The sequence below is a fragment of the Echeneis naucrates genome, chromosome 21 (assembly GCF_900963305.1).
Source record: "Echeneis naucrates chromosome 21, fEcheNa1.1, whole genome shotgun sequence".
NCBI classification, from domain to species: domain Eukaryota; kingdom Metazoa; phylum Chordata; class Actinopteri; order Carangiformes; family Echeneidae; genus Echeneis; species Echeneis naucrates.
Window position 1 is genome coordinate 15304862 of NC_042531.1, and position 13719 is coordinate 15318580.

At 37.9% G+C, this 13719-nt stretch overlaps 1 protein-coding gene across 3 annotated transcripts; it reads left to right on the forward strand.

Moving 5' to 3' along the window:
• The first annotated feature begins 593 nt into the window (after positions 1-593).
• Positions 594-12604, forward strand: spopla (speckle type BTB/POZ protein like a). 3 transcript variants are annotated; one of them, XM_029530292.1, is made up of 12 exons: positions 594-751; positions 1881-1963; positions 4928-5045; positions 5489-5610; positions 5979-6130; positions 6260-6387; positions 7600-7777; positions 8319-8374; positions 8545-8667; positions 10056-10198; positions 10303-10356; positions 10880-12604. In XM_029530292.1, the coding sequence occupies exons 3-12, from the start codon at positions 4968-4970 to the stop codon at positions 11022-11024; spliced, it is 1179 nt and encodes a 392-aa protein (XP_029386152.1). In that variant the 5' UTR covers positions 594-751; positions 1881-1963; positions 4928-4967; the 3' UTR covers positions 11025-12604. The 3 variants fall into 3 exon arrangements, with proteins under 3 accessions (XP_029386152.1, XP_029386154.1, XP_029386153.1); XM_029530294.1 differs by lacking the exon at positions 594-751 and adding an exon at positions 790-1023; XM_029530293.1 differs by lacking the exon at positions 594-751 and adding an exon at positions 1082-1670.
• The last annotated feature ends 1115 nt before the right edge of the window (positions 12605-13719 follow it).

Here is a 13719-nt window from a genome sequence, read left to right on the forward strand (position 1 = left end):
ATATCATCTCTTACCAAAAATACAAACCTATAATCAAAATCCTTATCTCAACAGCAAAACAAACCCACCAGAAGAAGATTCCTAATCATCTATTTATTTACAGAAGATGGAGTACAAAAAAGAGCAGCCACTTGCACTAGGTCTGGCTGAGTGATGGAGACCATCAATCCTAAAATGTCAAATTTACAGATTTTAACATTGATAAGGATTTTTGGTGTCCTCTAGACAGACAGATAGATACTTTATTTACTCCTCTAGGGAAGTTATTTTTAAGTTTTTCATGTACCTAAAAAGAACCCACATGAAAACAGAGACATACACAGAGATAGTTACATAAATACACATAAAAAAGGCAAGTTGTTCTACATGTAAATGCAATAGACAAATAAATATGACATACAGAAGTATCAGTGCAACTGAGTATGTATGTGGGGGGTGTAATATAACAGCAATATAACTGTCTTCTTCTTATTATTATTGTTACTATCATTATTATTGTTATTGCTGTGTGTCAGCTGAAAAAAAGGAGATGGACTAGAATGTTTTGCGCATGCGCAGTGGGTGTATTTTCTAGCCTGTGAAGATACCAGCCAGCTAGACAGATGTAAGCTAGCACAGATATAAATTAGACAAAGAAGCCTTGTGGAGAGACTGAGTGAAAAACAGTTTAAAGTGACCGAGGGTGAAAGGAGCGAGTGTGACACAAAGCTATATGCGTTATCCGATATATATGGAAGTATGAAATTGAAAGGTACGCCGTCACCGTGTCTTTTTAAACTTTTTGTGAGCATCACTGCAGAGATTAGCTTGGGCTAGCTGCTATCTAGCCACCGTTGTTTTCCCACCAATAGGCTGTACCAAAACGTGAGGGTTTACGTTAGCCTGGCGAGTTAGCATCCTGCCCCAGGAACCAGTGAAGGGCCTTTGTTTTAACACTGGGCAACACGGAGACTATGCGGGACATTAACTGTTTAAGTTGGGGTATCGTTAGCTAGTCAGTACTGCAGCAGAGGAGTTACTAACGTAAGTCCGGCCGATAAGATGTGGATGGATTTGTTGACAACAAGCTAGCAGATCAGTGTTAGCTGCATTTGCGATGTAAAGCTAAAGTGAAGTTAACATTAATCTTGCTAATGAGAACATCCAGATTAGCATCAGTTAGCTAAACACGTATTGCTCATATAAATGTCAGATTTGCCAAATCTAACAATGCACCCTGTGCAGTGCTAACGTTATTCCTGATTAGACTATATGTAATGTTTATAAAGGACACACCATGGTTTGGGAATTAGTGTTGACACTTTAACTGATGCTACGCTAACATTGAGCTGTTGCTTTCTGCTGATTTCTCGTATTATCCGTGTTCGCTGTAGTCACATCTGTTTATATTTGGGAAAGCGCACAATGCGACAGCAAAAGGTGCAAGGCTTAAAGATGCGATCGTTTCACTTTCAACTACTGCAAACCAGCTCGTTGCTTCTCCGGATAGCATCACTTCTGCTGTAGTAAATGCGAGGTGGCACAACCCAGCTAACGTGTTAGCCAAACAAAGTTGCCGGTGAGTGTCGAGTTAGCTCATTTAAGTGACTGGTTTACGGCCCGACCAATCAGTTAGAGGCAACGCTTTAGGCTAAGGCATGAAAAAAGCAGTCAACGTTGAACATGGCGAGGTACGTGAAGCCCACACAACCCATTGTGAGCTAACAATCTGGTACCTGACCATCACTAATAACGTGTCTGGTCAGTGTTGAATGGTTTAAAAGCTTTCCAGTGGTGTCAATTGGATCATCTTTCTATCAAGGCAGACTTGAGATGCTTCACTAGCACAGTAGCCCTTAGTTTTAATTTTGAAGGTCTAATCTCCGTTTCTTTATTTCTAGAGTGGAACGTGGAGATGGGGCCATGAAGGATCCTGTGATAACTTAGAAAAGCACCATCACTGTACATTTCAGCCTGTCAAGAGGTGATTAAAATGTGTTTTTTTTTTTAACTCTTCTTATTTATTCTAACCCTAACCTGTGATTCACATTTCATATCCAAACATTACTTACAAAGGTGGCAGCAGTTAACTGTACAAACAATCGTTGGATTCATCACTGCAAGCAAATGTCTGTACATTCACCTTAAGGCCACATTTGCCAAATATTTCCCAGTTTCGAGTGAGTACTATATTAGCTACCAGGATATCCTTTTGCAGTCCCTGCTTTCTTGGTCACAAAAGCACATTGTCTCACAGTCTGATTACTTTTAGCTTCAAATAGAATATTGAAAAAACAAAAGAGCAATGAAAGAGAATTTAATTATAAATACTGTTAAAAAGCCAGAAATTTGTGAAGGATGCAAAAAACCAACAATTCATATTTACTCAAGAGAATTGATAGTTCTGTTATGTATTATCAGAAATCACATTGTGGGGCATTCTCTGAGAAGAAAAGTGGTCTTTAGAGAAGAAAGCTGCTCCAAGAACAGTAGTCCCAGTGGTGTAATCCTTTGCTTTGGCTTTGATGTCTGCATGTCATCTTTGAGACATCTCTAATGTTTGTAATTCTTGCATCAAGCAGTGTATTTGTGCAAATATATTAATTTATGTAAAATGTTTTTTTTAAGATAACGATACAGTTGTTATACTTGCAATATTAGTATCGGTCCCCATTTGCCAGTTTTTGAAAATAGTCCAATCTTAACCTTTTTTTTTTTTTTTTTTTGAAGGTGGCAGGAATTACCCTTACTTTGAGATGGCTTGATTGGAGGGATGATTTAGAGGCTTATAGATAAACTTCACTTAGTAAGAAAAGTGAAATGAAATGTCTAGATACTCCCCATGTCAAGTGAAGAGATCATGTACAACCCTCTCAGAAGCTTTACAGAAAATGTGCATTTCATATTTGTTCATGGCTATTGTATGACTAAAACAGTACACTACATTTGGTTCCAGGTGTTAGAGAAAAATTCTTTTTCGTAACTAAGTTGAAGATGTTTCTGGTTGAATTTTCTAGATGGCAGTCCATGTGTGTCCAATCGTCCTATGATTATTTTGAAAATGAGGCAGTGGCTAGTACTTAATTCTCAGAGACTATACTCAAGTTATGAGAAAATCTATGCACATGATTACACAAGTGGCGACTAAAGACCAAGTGTAACCGAATGTCTCCCCAGTGTCACAGTTAATTTGCGATTAGCTGACTGCCCCATCTGGCATAATGTGCCATTAAAGAACTTAGTGTTTAAGCTGCACTATGCATACATACATTTAGCTGCACCCGTGTAACATTCCATATTTGTACTATGTTGATATTCTTTCTAGTATGCCTCTATCATAGTATTGCCACTTTATGAATGCACGTACATGCAATACTCAGCTCATCTTCCTTGTTTCTCTGTCATTGAAAATGAATTGTTACTAGTTATGCAAAAAGCTTCCTTATATAACAAATGAAGGAAATGGGTTTATATTGAAATGTAGTTTGACCATTATTGTGTTTAAGTTCCAGGATTTTTTTTTAACAATACTGGGCACTGTTAGTTTAGAATTCTTATTTAGTAACAAATAAGGCAACATTTTTTGTTTCATCTTTAGACTGTCAGTCTCAAATGTACAGTAGTGTGTATTTGGTTACCTTCAAAAGTTGAGGATATTATTGATTAATTTGAAATTGATTTGTCTACAGTTCCCTTAGTATGTAGTTTTCTTAAAAGTGATGAACTTGATAAATTTTTCATGAAACTTAGTTGCAGTTCTTCACTCTTAGTTTAATTTTGGCTACTTGCTTTGGCTGCTTTGCTTTGAGTTCAAATGTGTCACCTTTTCTCTCTCTGACTACAACTAAACTAGAGGAAAAAGCCTGAAAAGGTTACTTTTCTGTCTATTCTCTGGAGTATCTGGTGCAAACACACTTTATTAGCAGGGTATTTGCATTCTGCTCTGTTGGTAACTGTACATTGTCTTTGACATTTCAATTTTTTCCCCTCAAAGAAACCAGGTGTAAACATGGTTCATGAGTGGATGTTGTATGGATAGGGACTTTTGCATTGGCAATCAAAGTATATTTTACAGCATCTATCAAATATGACTAAAGGAGGCAGAGAAATAACCAGAAATCTGACCACCTGCGTGCAAGAGTGAGTCTGGAGTCGTGTCCTGGTAGCTAACTCGGTAAAATGTGTGTCCACTGGACTTGCCACAGCACCATGGGTTTAAGTTCAACTGGTGCTATTTTGCTGAGTATTGTCCTCTCTATCTCATCAACTACAACTGCAGTAGGGGCTAAAGTCTAGCTTCTCTAACTTTCTCTCTGACTGATGATATAAGTCGGTATGGGCTTAGCTGAAATCACAGCACAGTCTGTCTCTTTAATTTATGTCAGACAACGTCACAGTTATAAATCATGATTTGACCATCTCACCATGTAGTAAGTCTTGACCTTTTTGAGACTATCCCTACTTCCCAAATATATTTTGTGTGCAGTATATCATCACTGCCATCCCTTTTTTTTTTTTTTTTTTAATGTATTTCTTCATATGATGTTGAGAACAGCTGTGAACATGTGCATTTGTGTGGTCAGTCAGAGACTACAAATTTACAGAATTGTACACTAATGCATTCCACATTTGAGGAGCACTTGATTATCACACAGACCATATAATTTGATGTGTTGCATGGATAGATTCATCATTAATCACTACATTTGTGCAGTGAACCACACTGAATTCATTCAACATTGTTTCAATTTGCTTTGAGAATGCAGACTTTTTTATGATTAACAAGCAGAGTGGAGTTCTTGGAAAGGATTTTTCCGTCTTAACAATTCATTTGCAAGGGTTATTTTGTCCAGAAGCTTTAAACCACTGAATTTATTTCACAACTGAAATTCATGATTTTAATTTGTTCAAAAATAGTTATACATACTTCCTTTCTTATAACAATTAGTGCTTTAAGGACGTGAGTGAGTGGTACTCCAAAGCCGGTGATGTCACGGGTTCCCACCCCTCCTCCTCCTGGGGAGATGTCAAGTGGACCTGTGGCAGAGAGCTGGTGTTACACACAGGTAAGAAATAAGGGAAATAAAATAACTTGTTAAATTAGTTCCGAGCTGTGTCAAAGGGCTGAGCACTGGTATTTTCCCCCATGTATTTGTATTTTTCAGTTTGATCTGTCACTGGCAACTGAACAGGTGTCAATGTTCGCTAGCTAGCTCTGTTCAACTCAAGCATCAAGTAATTTACACCTGTGCTCTTCTTGTGGAATTAGAAAATAAATTAGTGTTATTCCAGTTACTGTAATGTGGTGTGGAAACGAATGGTAAAGTTAGACAAGCTTCACTGTAGTGTGAAAACATAAACTTCAATGGAAACTTTACTGTCAATCAATTCTCAGTCAAAGTGACATCGATGTTGGGAAAGTAAAATATTACCACTGTATTTGAAAAGGACAAAGGAAAGAAACAGCTTTGTTCTGATTGTTCTGCTTGTTTCTTCTTCTGGTTCCAAGGTCAAAGTTGTGAAGTTTTCCTACATGTGGACCATAAACAACTTTAGTTTTTGCAGAGAAGAAATGGGAGAGGTGTTGAAGAGCTCAACCTTCTCTTCTGGTCCAAATGACAAAATGAAATGGTTAGTGCTTGAGTTTCACTTCTCACAAGAGTTGATTTTATTTGCAGGGCTTCTGTGGCTGTCAAATTCCTTTAACGTGTGACTAAATCTAGATCTTCAGAGTTTTGCAAGTTCACATCCATACTTCAATGCATCTTTTGATTAATCTGAAATGATTAGATTTGTCACGTTCAGTTTCTTGCATTTCTTCTTACAGGAATATGAATGAATTGTTGTTTTTTGGTGGGGAACAAGTTAAATTTATTTCTTTATTTTATAAATTTTGTGTGTGTGTATTGCAGCACAAAAATAATAATAATTACACTCAGAAAGAGGCAGTAATTTCTTCTGTCGTTTGTAAGATTACTATTGTGCACTTTACCTTCCAGGTGTCTGCGAGTCAATCCAAAGGGGCTTGATGATGAAAGCAAAGACTATCTGTCATTGTATTTACTACTTGTTAGTTGTCCAAAAAGCGAGGTCAGGGCAAAGTTCAAATTCTCATTGTTGAATGCTAAAAGAGAGGAGACAAAAGCAATGGGTAAGTACAAGAAACCAGAAACATTGCCACATGCACTTGCATGTAATTTTACTCCTTGTTTATAAGCTCTGTTTATTCTCAATAATAATAATAATAATAATAATGTATGTACATTTTTAATTTTTACAGAAAGCCAAAGAGCATATAGATTTGTCCAAGGTAAAGACTGGGGCTTCAAAAAATTCATTAGGAGAGATTTCCTCCTCGATGAAGCCAATGGTCTCTTACCAGACGACAAGCTCACCCTGTTTTGTGAGGTAATTGTTACACTGTTATGTTCTCGTCTGCATAGAGCTGTACTCCTCATAGTTTCTTGCAATGAAGTGGACAGGGAAAAATTTATTATTGACATGTTCATGGGATAAGAGTGTGTTTGGTTTTTTTTTTCCCCCATTGAATCAGTCTCTTATTGGAAGGACATCTGCTTACAGAAAGGAGCTGTCTCTCAGTTCTGTCTTCTTCTCTACCTTCCTGTCAATATGCCTGTTCCATGTTGTTCAATAACATATAAAGGACTTTGAGTTTGGAGGTAACTTATTCGTGCATTGTCTGCAGTAACTGTGAGAAGAAATGTAATTTACATCCCTGTAAAGGTAAACAGGCTAGATTGTCAAACACAGCTTATCACATCATTTGGCTATTGCCATTACTTAGCTGAATGGCTGCATAGATCTGGTGTTACCACATAATTAATATTTCTTTTCAGCTTTTGTTCACTCCTTTTTCCTTTATTGTGTAACAAGCCAGGGTCATGCTACTGAGTTGCTGTTATGTTTGTGGCAAATTGTGCGTATTTTGGCAAAATTATTGCACAGAATCTTTCCCATAGTAAGCGGATAATTGTGTATTTGTCCCTCCACCATTATCTTTCATTAGTCACAGCTGAGGTCTCTTAAATTGGTGAATTGCACGTTTGCACCTAAATGTAAGCTGTGGTGCCATTTTAGTACAAATATGTTGATGGCATTTGCTTCAAATTACATTAAAATTATAGCAAGTGAGAAGCTTCCTCCTTTCTCATCATTTACACTGACACTTGTTCTAGATATAATTGAATTTAGTCTGTCAAGAAGAATGAATTTCTCCTCAGTTACTCTCTCTAGGGACAAGTTCAATTAACTTTCAATGAATTTTGATGTAAATGCAATTGGCCAAATACTTGCAGGACTAGATAATACGCCAAAGAGCAGTTCCAGAAAGGCTCAGCATTTTCATGGAAACTGAGACTTTGAGAAATAAATTGCATTCAAATTTAAGTCAAATGTCTTTTCTCATAAATTAGGTGTTTCAGCAAAGTGAATTAATTTTGGTCAGAAGTGAAAGTATTTTTGCAAACCTCTCACTCTAGATTCCTAAATACATTTAAAATAGTGAATGAAACACTTCAGTGCTATGAAATAATTTTGAATCTTAAGCCTTGATGAGTCTGTTCAGAGTGTGGTTCTCCCTGTGATGTTCTTCATGTCTAGGTAAGTGTTGTCCAGGACTCTGTTAACATTTCGGGCCAGTCCAACATGAACATGCTGAAGGTACCCGAGTGCCAGCTGTCTGATGACCTGGGGAACCTATGGGAGTGTTCACGCTTCACAGACTGCAGCCTCTATGTGGGAGGGCAGGAGTTCAAGGCCCATAAATCCATCCTTGCAGGTAAGACCGTCCTTGGCCCCTGACACTTTAGCGAACAGCAACAAGGAGACCCCCAACTGACTCCAGCAAGACACAGCCATGCTTTTTCTTAATGCCCTCTCATGGAAAGCCAAAAGCACCTTGAAAGGCTATGGAGGGTCTGTGTTCCTGGTTTGATTTGTTGTAGCTATTTCTGCAGCGGGCACTAATCCACCCCACTAGCCATGCTTGGCCCTGCCCGACCCAGATGATTGTAGGATCCAGGAGATTGAGAGGCTGGCTTTCCTCCCCAGCTTGTTTCCATTAGGCATGGTAGTAAACTGCAGTAGTCGGGGAAATGCTGACAAAGTTGCAGCTCTAAAGATTTGCCAACTCTTGGGTTGTAATAGTTTAGTTGTATTGGTTTATTTTTTGTGTGCGCCAACTAAGTCCTATTATATGCGATTTTATCCTTTGTAACATGGTTTAATTTGGTTTGCGAACATACTTAATATGATGCTGTTTGGTGTCAGTTTGCGCTTATATATTTATCAGTGTCCACTTTTTTTTTTTCCTTTGACAGCGAGGTCACCAGTCTTTAATGCTATGTTTGAACATGAAATGGAAGAAAGTAAAAAGGTAAGAATAAGTGCTTGTAATCGCCTTTTCTGAAAGGCCATGTTTTACTTTAGTTTGCTTTATAGTTCATTTGTCACTATAATAGTAAAATGGCACATAAATCTTTTATCATGTTTTGGTTGGTCATCCTAACCCAGTCAAAATGAAAGATAATTTTGTCTTTTTTGCAGAACCGTGTTGACATCAGTGACGTGGACCCAGATGTCTTTAAGGAGATGATGGGCTTCATTTACACAGGGAAGGCCCCAAACCTGGAGAAGATGGCAGATAATTTGCTGGCAGCTGCGGATAAAGTAAGAACTCCAAAAATATGAACTTCCTCTGACTTCTTCTACTTGTCCTGACCTTTTACTTTCTTCTGCTTCTACTTTTTAAAAGTAAAACCTTTCCATTTATTTGTAGACTTTGTTTGGCGAATAATTGTGAATTAAAAGCCAACTTTTCACTGTACCATTGAGTGAGGGTGTTTGGATCAGGCATAAACGCTTTGGATTTCAGATGTGACCAGACAGGACATCATTGAAACGCCATTTCTTCATCTTGGCCAATAATATCAGAGGACAACACTCTGACAACTGTTATCAAAGTAATTGATATGGGAAAAAATTTGTAATTTCAGTTATACGTCGGCTTTGTTATTTGATGGCAGTTTCAGACTTGTTCATCATCATCATCGTCGTCGTATTTTGTTATGTCTATATTATTATCAGGCCACTCCATCTTTGAAATGGTCATGATGAGATAAGATAAAGTGAGACTGTCATGCTCCTTGCCGTCTTTCTTTTAGCCTCCATCTAGTGTGACTTTTTTCTGATAAACAAGAGAAATATTGTTGACTTCTCACTGTGCACCCCCTCCCCCCCCCCCCCCCCCAAAAAAAAAACCACACATACACACACATACACACACCCCATTCTAGCACTTTTAGAACAATGACAAATATTCAGTACAGCTCTTCCATAGACTGGCTGTATGTTTCTCGACACTAACAATCACCTTCTGTGGGGACTGCTAGATAAGAGCTAATTCTAATGAACAGAAATTATTGAGGATGCGGTTAGTGATGTTTTTCTTCCATGCAGGCGTGTAGCAATAATGAAAATGTCTTGTCCATTATCTTGGTCTGAAAGCATATTTTATGTCTTTTTAAAAAAAGAAAAACTTCACTCTGAATTTTTGTGTTCTGAAAAACCTGTACTGAAGACAGTTAAGACATCATGAGCAAAAATTTATATGCCAAGACAACATGGAAATGGAATATAAGAAACTTAATTTGCCACTGCATCTACAAAGTCTTCAGCCACTTTTCACATCTAATGTTGATATGCCTTAACAATAATAATTACTTTTATAACTTGTGAAGCAATTTAGGCGCGCAAACTATGAATTACATGATCATTTATTTGATTTATGAGTTTTAAGAGTAGTGAACTAGAACTTTTAGCAATAACCTTAATCGTCCCTACACAGTCATCACAATTTTCTAAATTGATCAATATGCTAATAATGAGGACATTTTGTAATTTTTTTTTGTTTTATTTTGTAGTACAAGTTACATAAGCTTGCTGGTTGAATATTTGTTAGAATAGTTGAGACGAAACCTCAACGCACGAGCATCCTCACTGAATTCAGGATGTAACTGCTTCTCTGTGTGTGCATGTGTGTTTATGTGCCACCTCAGTACGCATTGGAACGTTTAAAGGTCATGTGTGAAGAGGCCTTGTGCAACAGCCTTTCAGTGGAGAATGTGGCCGACACCCTCATCCTAGCAGACTTGCACAGTGCCGAGCAGCTCAAAGCACAAGCCATAGATTTTATCAACAGGCAAGTATTGCAAAAAAAAAAAACAAAAAACTCAGGTGATAAATTCCTGCTGCCATTTCTGTTTACCAGCCCTGAATGCTTACCTTTTTATCTCCTTGCCATAGGTGCAGTGTCCTGAGACAGCTGGGCTGTAAAGATGGAAAGAACTGGAATAGCAAGTATGTAATTAGCTGATATATGTGACACAAGATTAATAACATACTCTTATCTCGTCCCCCAACCAGATGCATTAGAATTCATTGTTTTAGCCCAGGCAGACAGAGTGCTATTTGCCTTTTCAGTTTGAAGCCCCATATCTTTGTATCCATGTTATTAATAGACTCATACCTGCATAAACCCTTGAAATGGAAGATTTGTAGAATTTTAAAAAGAAGGGAGGTGGTCGCTATGGGAACTTTTTCTCTCAGATGATGAAGTGTGTTGTTAAAGGGCACTTTGAATTGTTCAACTTAAGTCTGTCTCTGTTGTATTCAATATATGAAGACATAATAATCCTGCATTCATTTCAGCCTATCCACGTACATAAAGTACTAATGGCCTTTTTTGACAAATTTGACTGTGAAATTCACAAATCAAGTCCTCTTTATTTGTTGTGTCATTACAATGTCATTTATGTTTATTGATTTTTAATGTGCACATTCTTATGTCTAGATGTTAACATCATTCTGCCTGTGCTTACAGTCATGCTACAGATATAATGGAGACTGCAGGCTGGAAGTCAATGATCCAGTCCCATCCTCACTTGGTAGCCGAGGCCTTCCGTGCCCTGGCTTCAGCACAGTGCCCACCCTTTGGTCTTCCCCGAAAGCGTCTAAAACAGTCATGACTGCCTGACTGTGCCCCAGGACTTTACTGGAGGTGTGAAGCATGGGTTTACAAAGACAGGACTAGCGAGGGTACCACTCTTATTTCCACCAAAACTGAACACACTTGAATAAAGAAGAGTGGAGCTTTCTGGCCAGGAATGTGGGGAGGCTGGCACGTGGACGACTGACATCAATGCATTGGGGGAAAAAAATCGGTTCAGTCGGTGTTGCTTGCTTGCTTTGCTTCCCCAGCTGAATTCTGTTCAACCCGGGTAGCAAGTCAAGCTGTCTGCTACTGTTTTTTTCCCGTAATTTTAAAAATGGCCTTAATATAGCTGCCATTGCTCTGGAGCTGCTCTAGAGTACTTTGTCTATTTTACTCTGTGCCTGCCTTGTCACAAAGACCAGGCCTCCTCCAGGTTGCACTAGTTCCCATGAATAGTCATTTTGATATGGAGTTCTATAGGAACGTAACAAAGGTTTAACTAAATGGGAAATATTATATATATTTGTAATGTTTAGCCCGTTTTGTGACTAGACATTAAAAAGCATGAACACTTTCAGTGCAAGGTCAGTTCTTTACACTTTTTAAAAGATGTGTATGCCCCATATTGATGGCACCATTTCTATGTAAATGACAGTTGAACCATCTTCAGAAGACTAGTGTACAAGAAAGTCTGTTCAATAGCATATTTGTGGGGAAAAAAAATAATCTGCCATTATCAAGGCCCTGTGTCAAACCTAAGGATTCATGGAAGACAGAAAAATGTCTGTACCTTGGCCCTAATATATTAAAACATTGGAAGTATTTACTCAGTCTCCCATTTGAACGACATATTCCAGATCATACGTCTGTGAACTGTTATAGATTAAATTTTAAGAATTTTTTTCCTTAGTATCGCCAACTTGCAAATATATATTCTCAATATATTGTGGTTAACTAAAAGTGGAGAGACTAATGCATGGTCATGTTATTGTCAAAGAAAGTGTCCAAGTACCAATTTTGTTTTAACAATTTATTTTCTGCAATTATCTGACATATTTGTGCAGAATTAAATGAATTGAGTATGTGCAAAAATTTACTCTAACATGCTTGGATATTTGTAGGATGCTGAGCATCACTTCTACTGGCAATGTTATTGTGTGTTTGAATGGGGGGGGTTGTCATGTTTATTCAGTCCGTCTCGTATGTAGTGTGGTGTGACAGACACTTCAAAGGATTTTGTAAATTAAGAGTATCATCATTTTTACATGATATTACTCACCATTCAGCATCACCCTGATGTTGAAACTACTATGGTTGGAAGCAAAAAAGATGAAGTTTTGTCTGCAAGAATGCCTGCATTAACCCATTAAAACATTTTCAGCAGTATAAAGCTCCGCAGGGTTGTTAATTCATTTTTGGTTAGCATTGAACTCAGTGGGAGAAAGGATGATTGTTATTCAGTCTGTTTATAGTGACCATGTTAATTGTTAGAGATGCATTTTTTTTTTTCCATTCTACTACAAGTTCTTATTAAATACAAGTAAATGCCACCAGTGATAATCAAAAGAAAATGTGTTTGAACTACATCAGCACAGTAAAATGTTTAATGTTGAACACATGAAAGACATTTTTTTTTTTTCACCCCATTTCATGTGCGAATGTTGAGCACAGGCTCTAATTAAAGTGGATCCGATGCGAGGCTGCTCTTTCCTGCTGGTACAGAGACGTCTTCATCAGCCGCTTGCTGATCCTCCTCCACCCCTCTTAGTACAGATCGTAGGAAAATACCTGATACCATCGCAGCTTCAGGACGCCTCTCCAACCTTCTATCTTCCTCCCTTGCTTTCTGCAACCAACCGTAACACTTGAAAATGAAGACGCCTGCAGTGGCACTTTTAAAAATTAGAAACATTTTTCTGTAATTTTGTCATTAAATATGCAGCGAACAATGACACCAGGTTGGAAGTTTAGATGCTTGAATATGAAAATGGACTTGTTAATACTAAAATGTCTTTTTTTTTTTTTTTTTTTTGAAGTTTATGAAGAAAGGTAGCAGCAGAGAATAACAGGATGAGATAAAACAAACACTGGCTCCATGGTCCTTTGTCTGTAAATCTGGTTGTTCTGTGATGAACTCTAAGCTCTTTTAATGACTATTTTTCCTCTCGTACGCAGTTCCTTTGTTTCTCAGGGTGCACTTTAACGATTGATGGGTCAAAAACTTATTTTCAATTTATGAGGAATACACATGACCTGTGGCAGCAGGGATATGACGCGATATTTTGGACAATGAGTTTTGTAGTTAGGTGGGGGTTTAAAAAAAAAAAAAAACATTTCTAATGAATTTTTGTCATCGACTCAAATCAGTGTTGGAAGCAACAAAACTCGATATTCGCCACTGGTGATGTTATAAACGGCAGCTCTAAATTTGTACATTAGGTCCGTTATTTGTCAGCAACTACAAAAATGGGAAAATTGTTTATCTTATAATTAATATTTACACTGAAAAACGGAAATGTACGTTAACATTCCTCTCAGTTTTTCAGGGATTTGGATGTGTGCAGCAGGAAAGCCTGGCGTGACTTGATGCCTAAGGAGTGGGTGCCTCACCCTGATCAGATAAGAGTAATGGAAGCGAATGAAAAGACCCCTGTCCCTGATGGCCACAGCAAAATGGATGTGCTCCCTGAGGTGTACCTCTGGTATCATCCACGCCTGTGGACACAGAT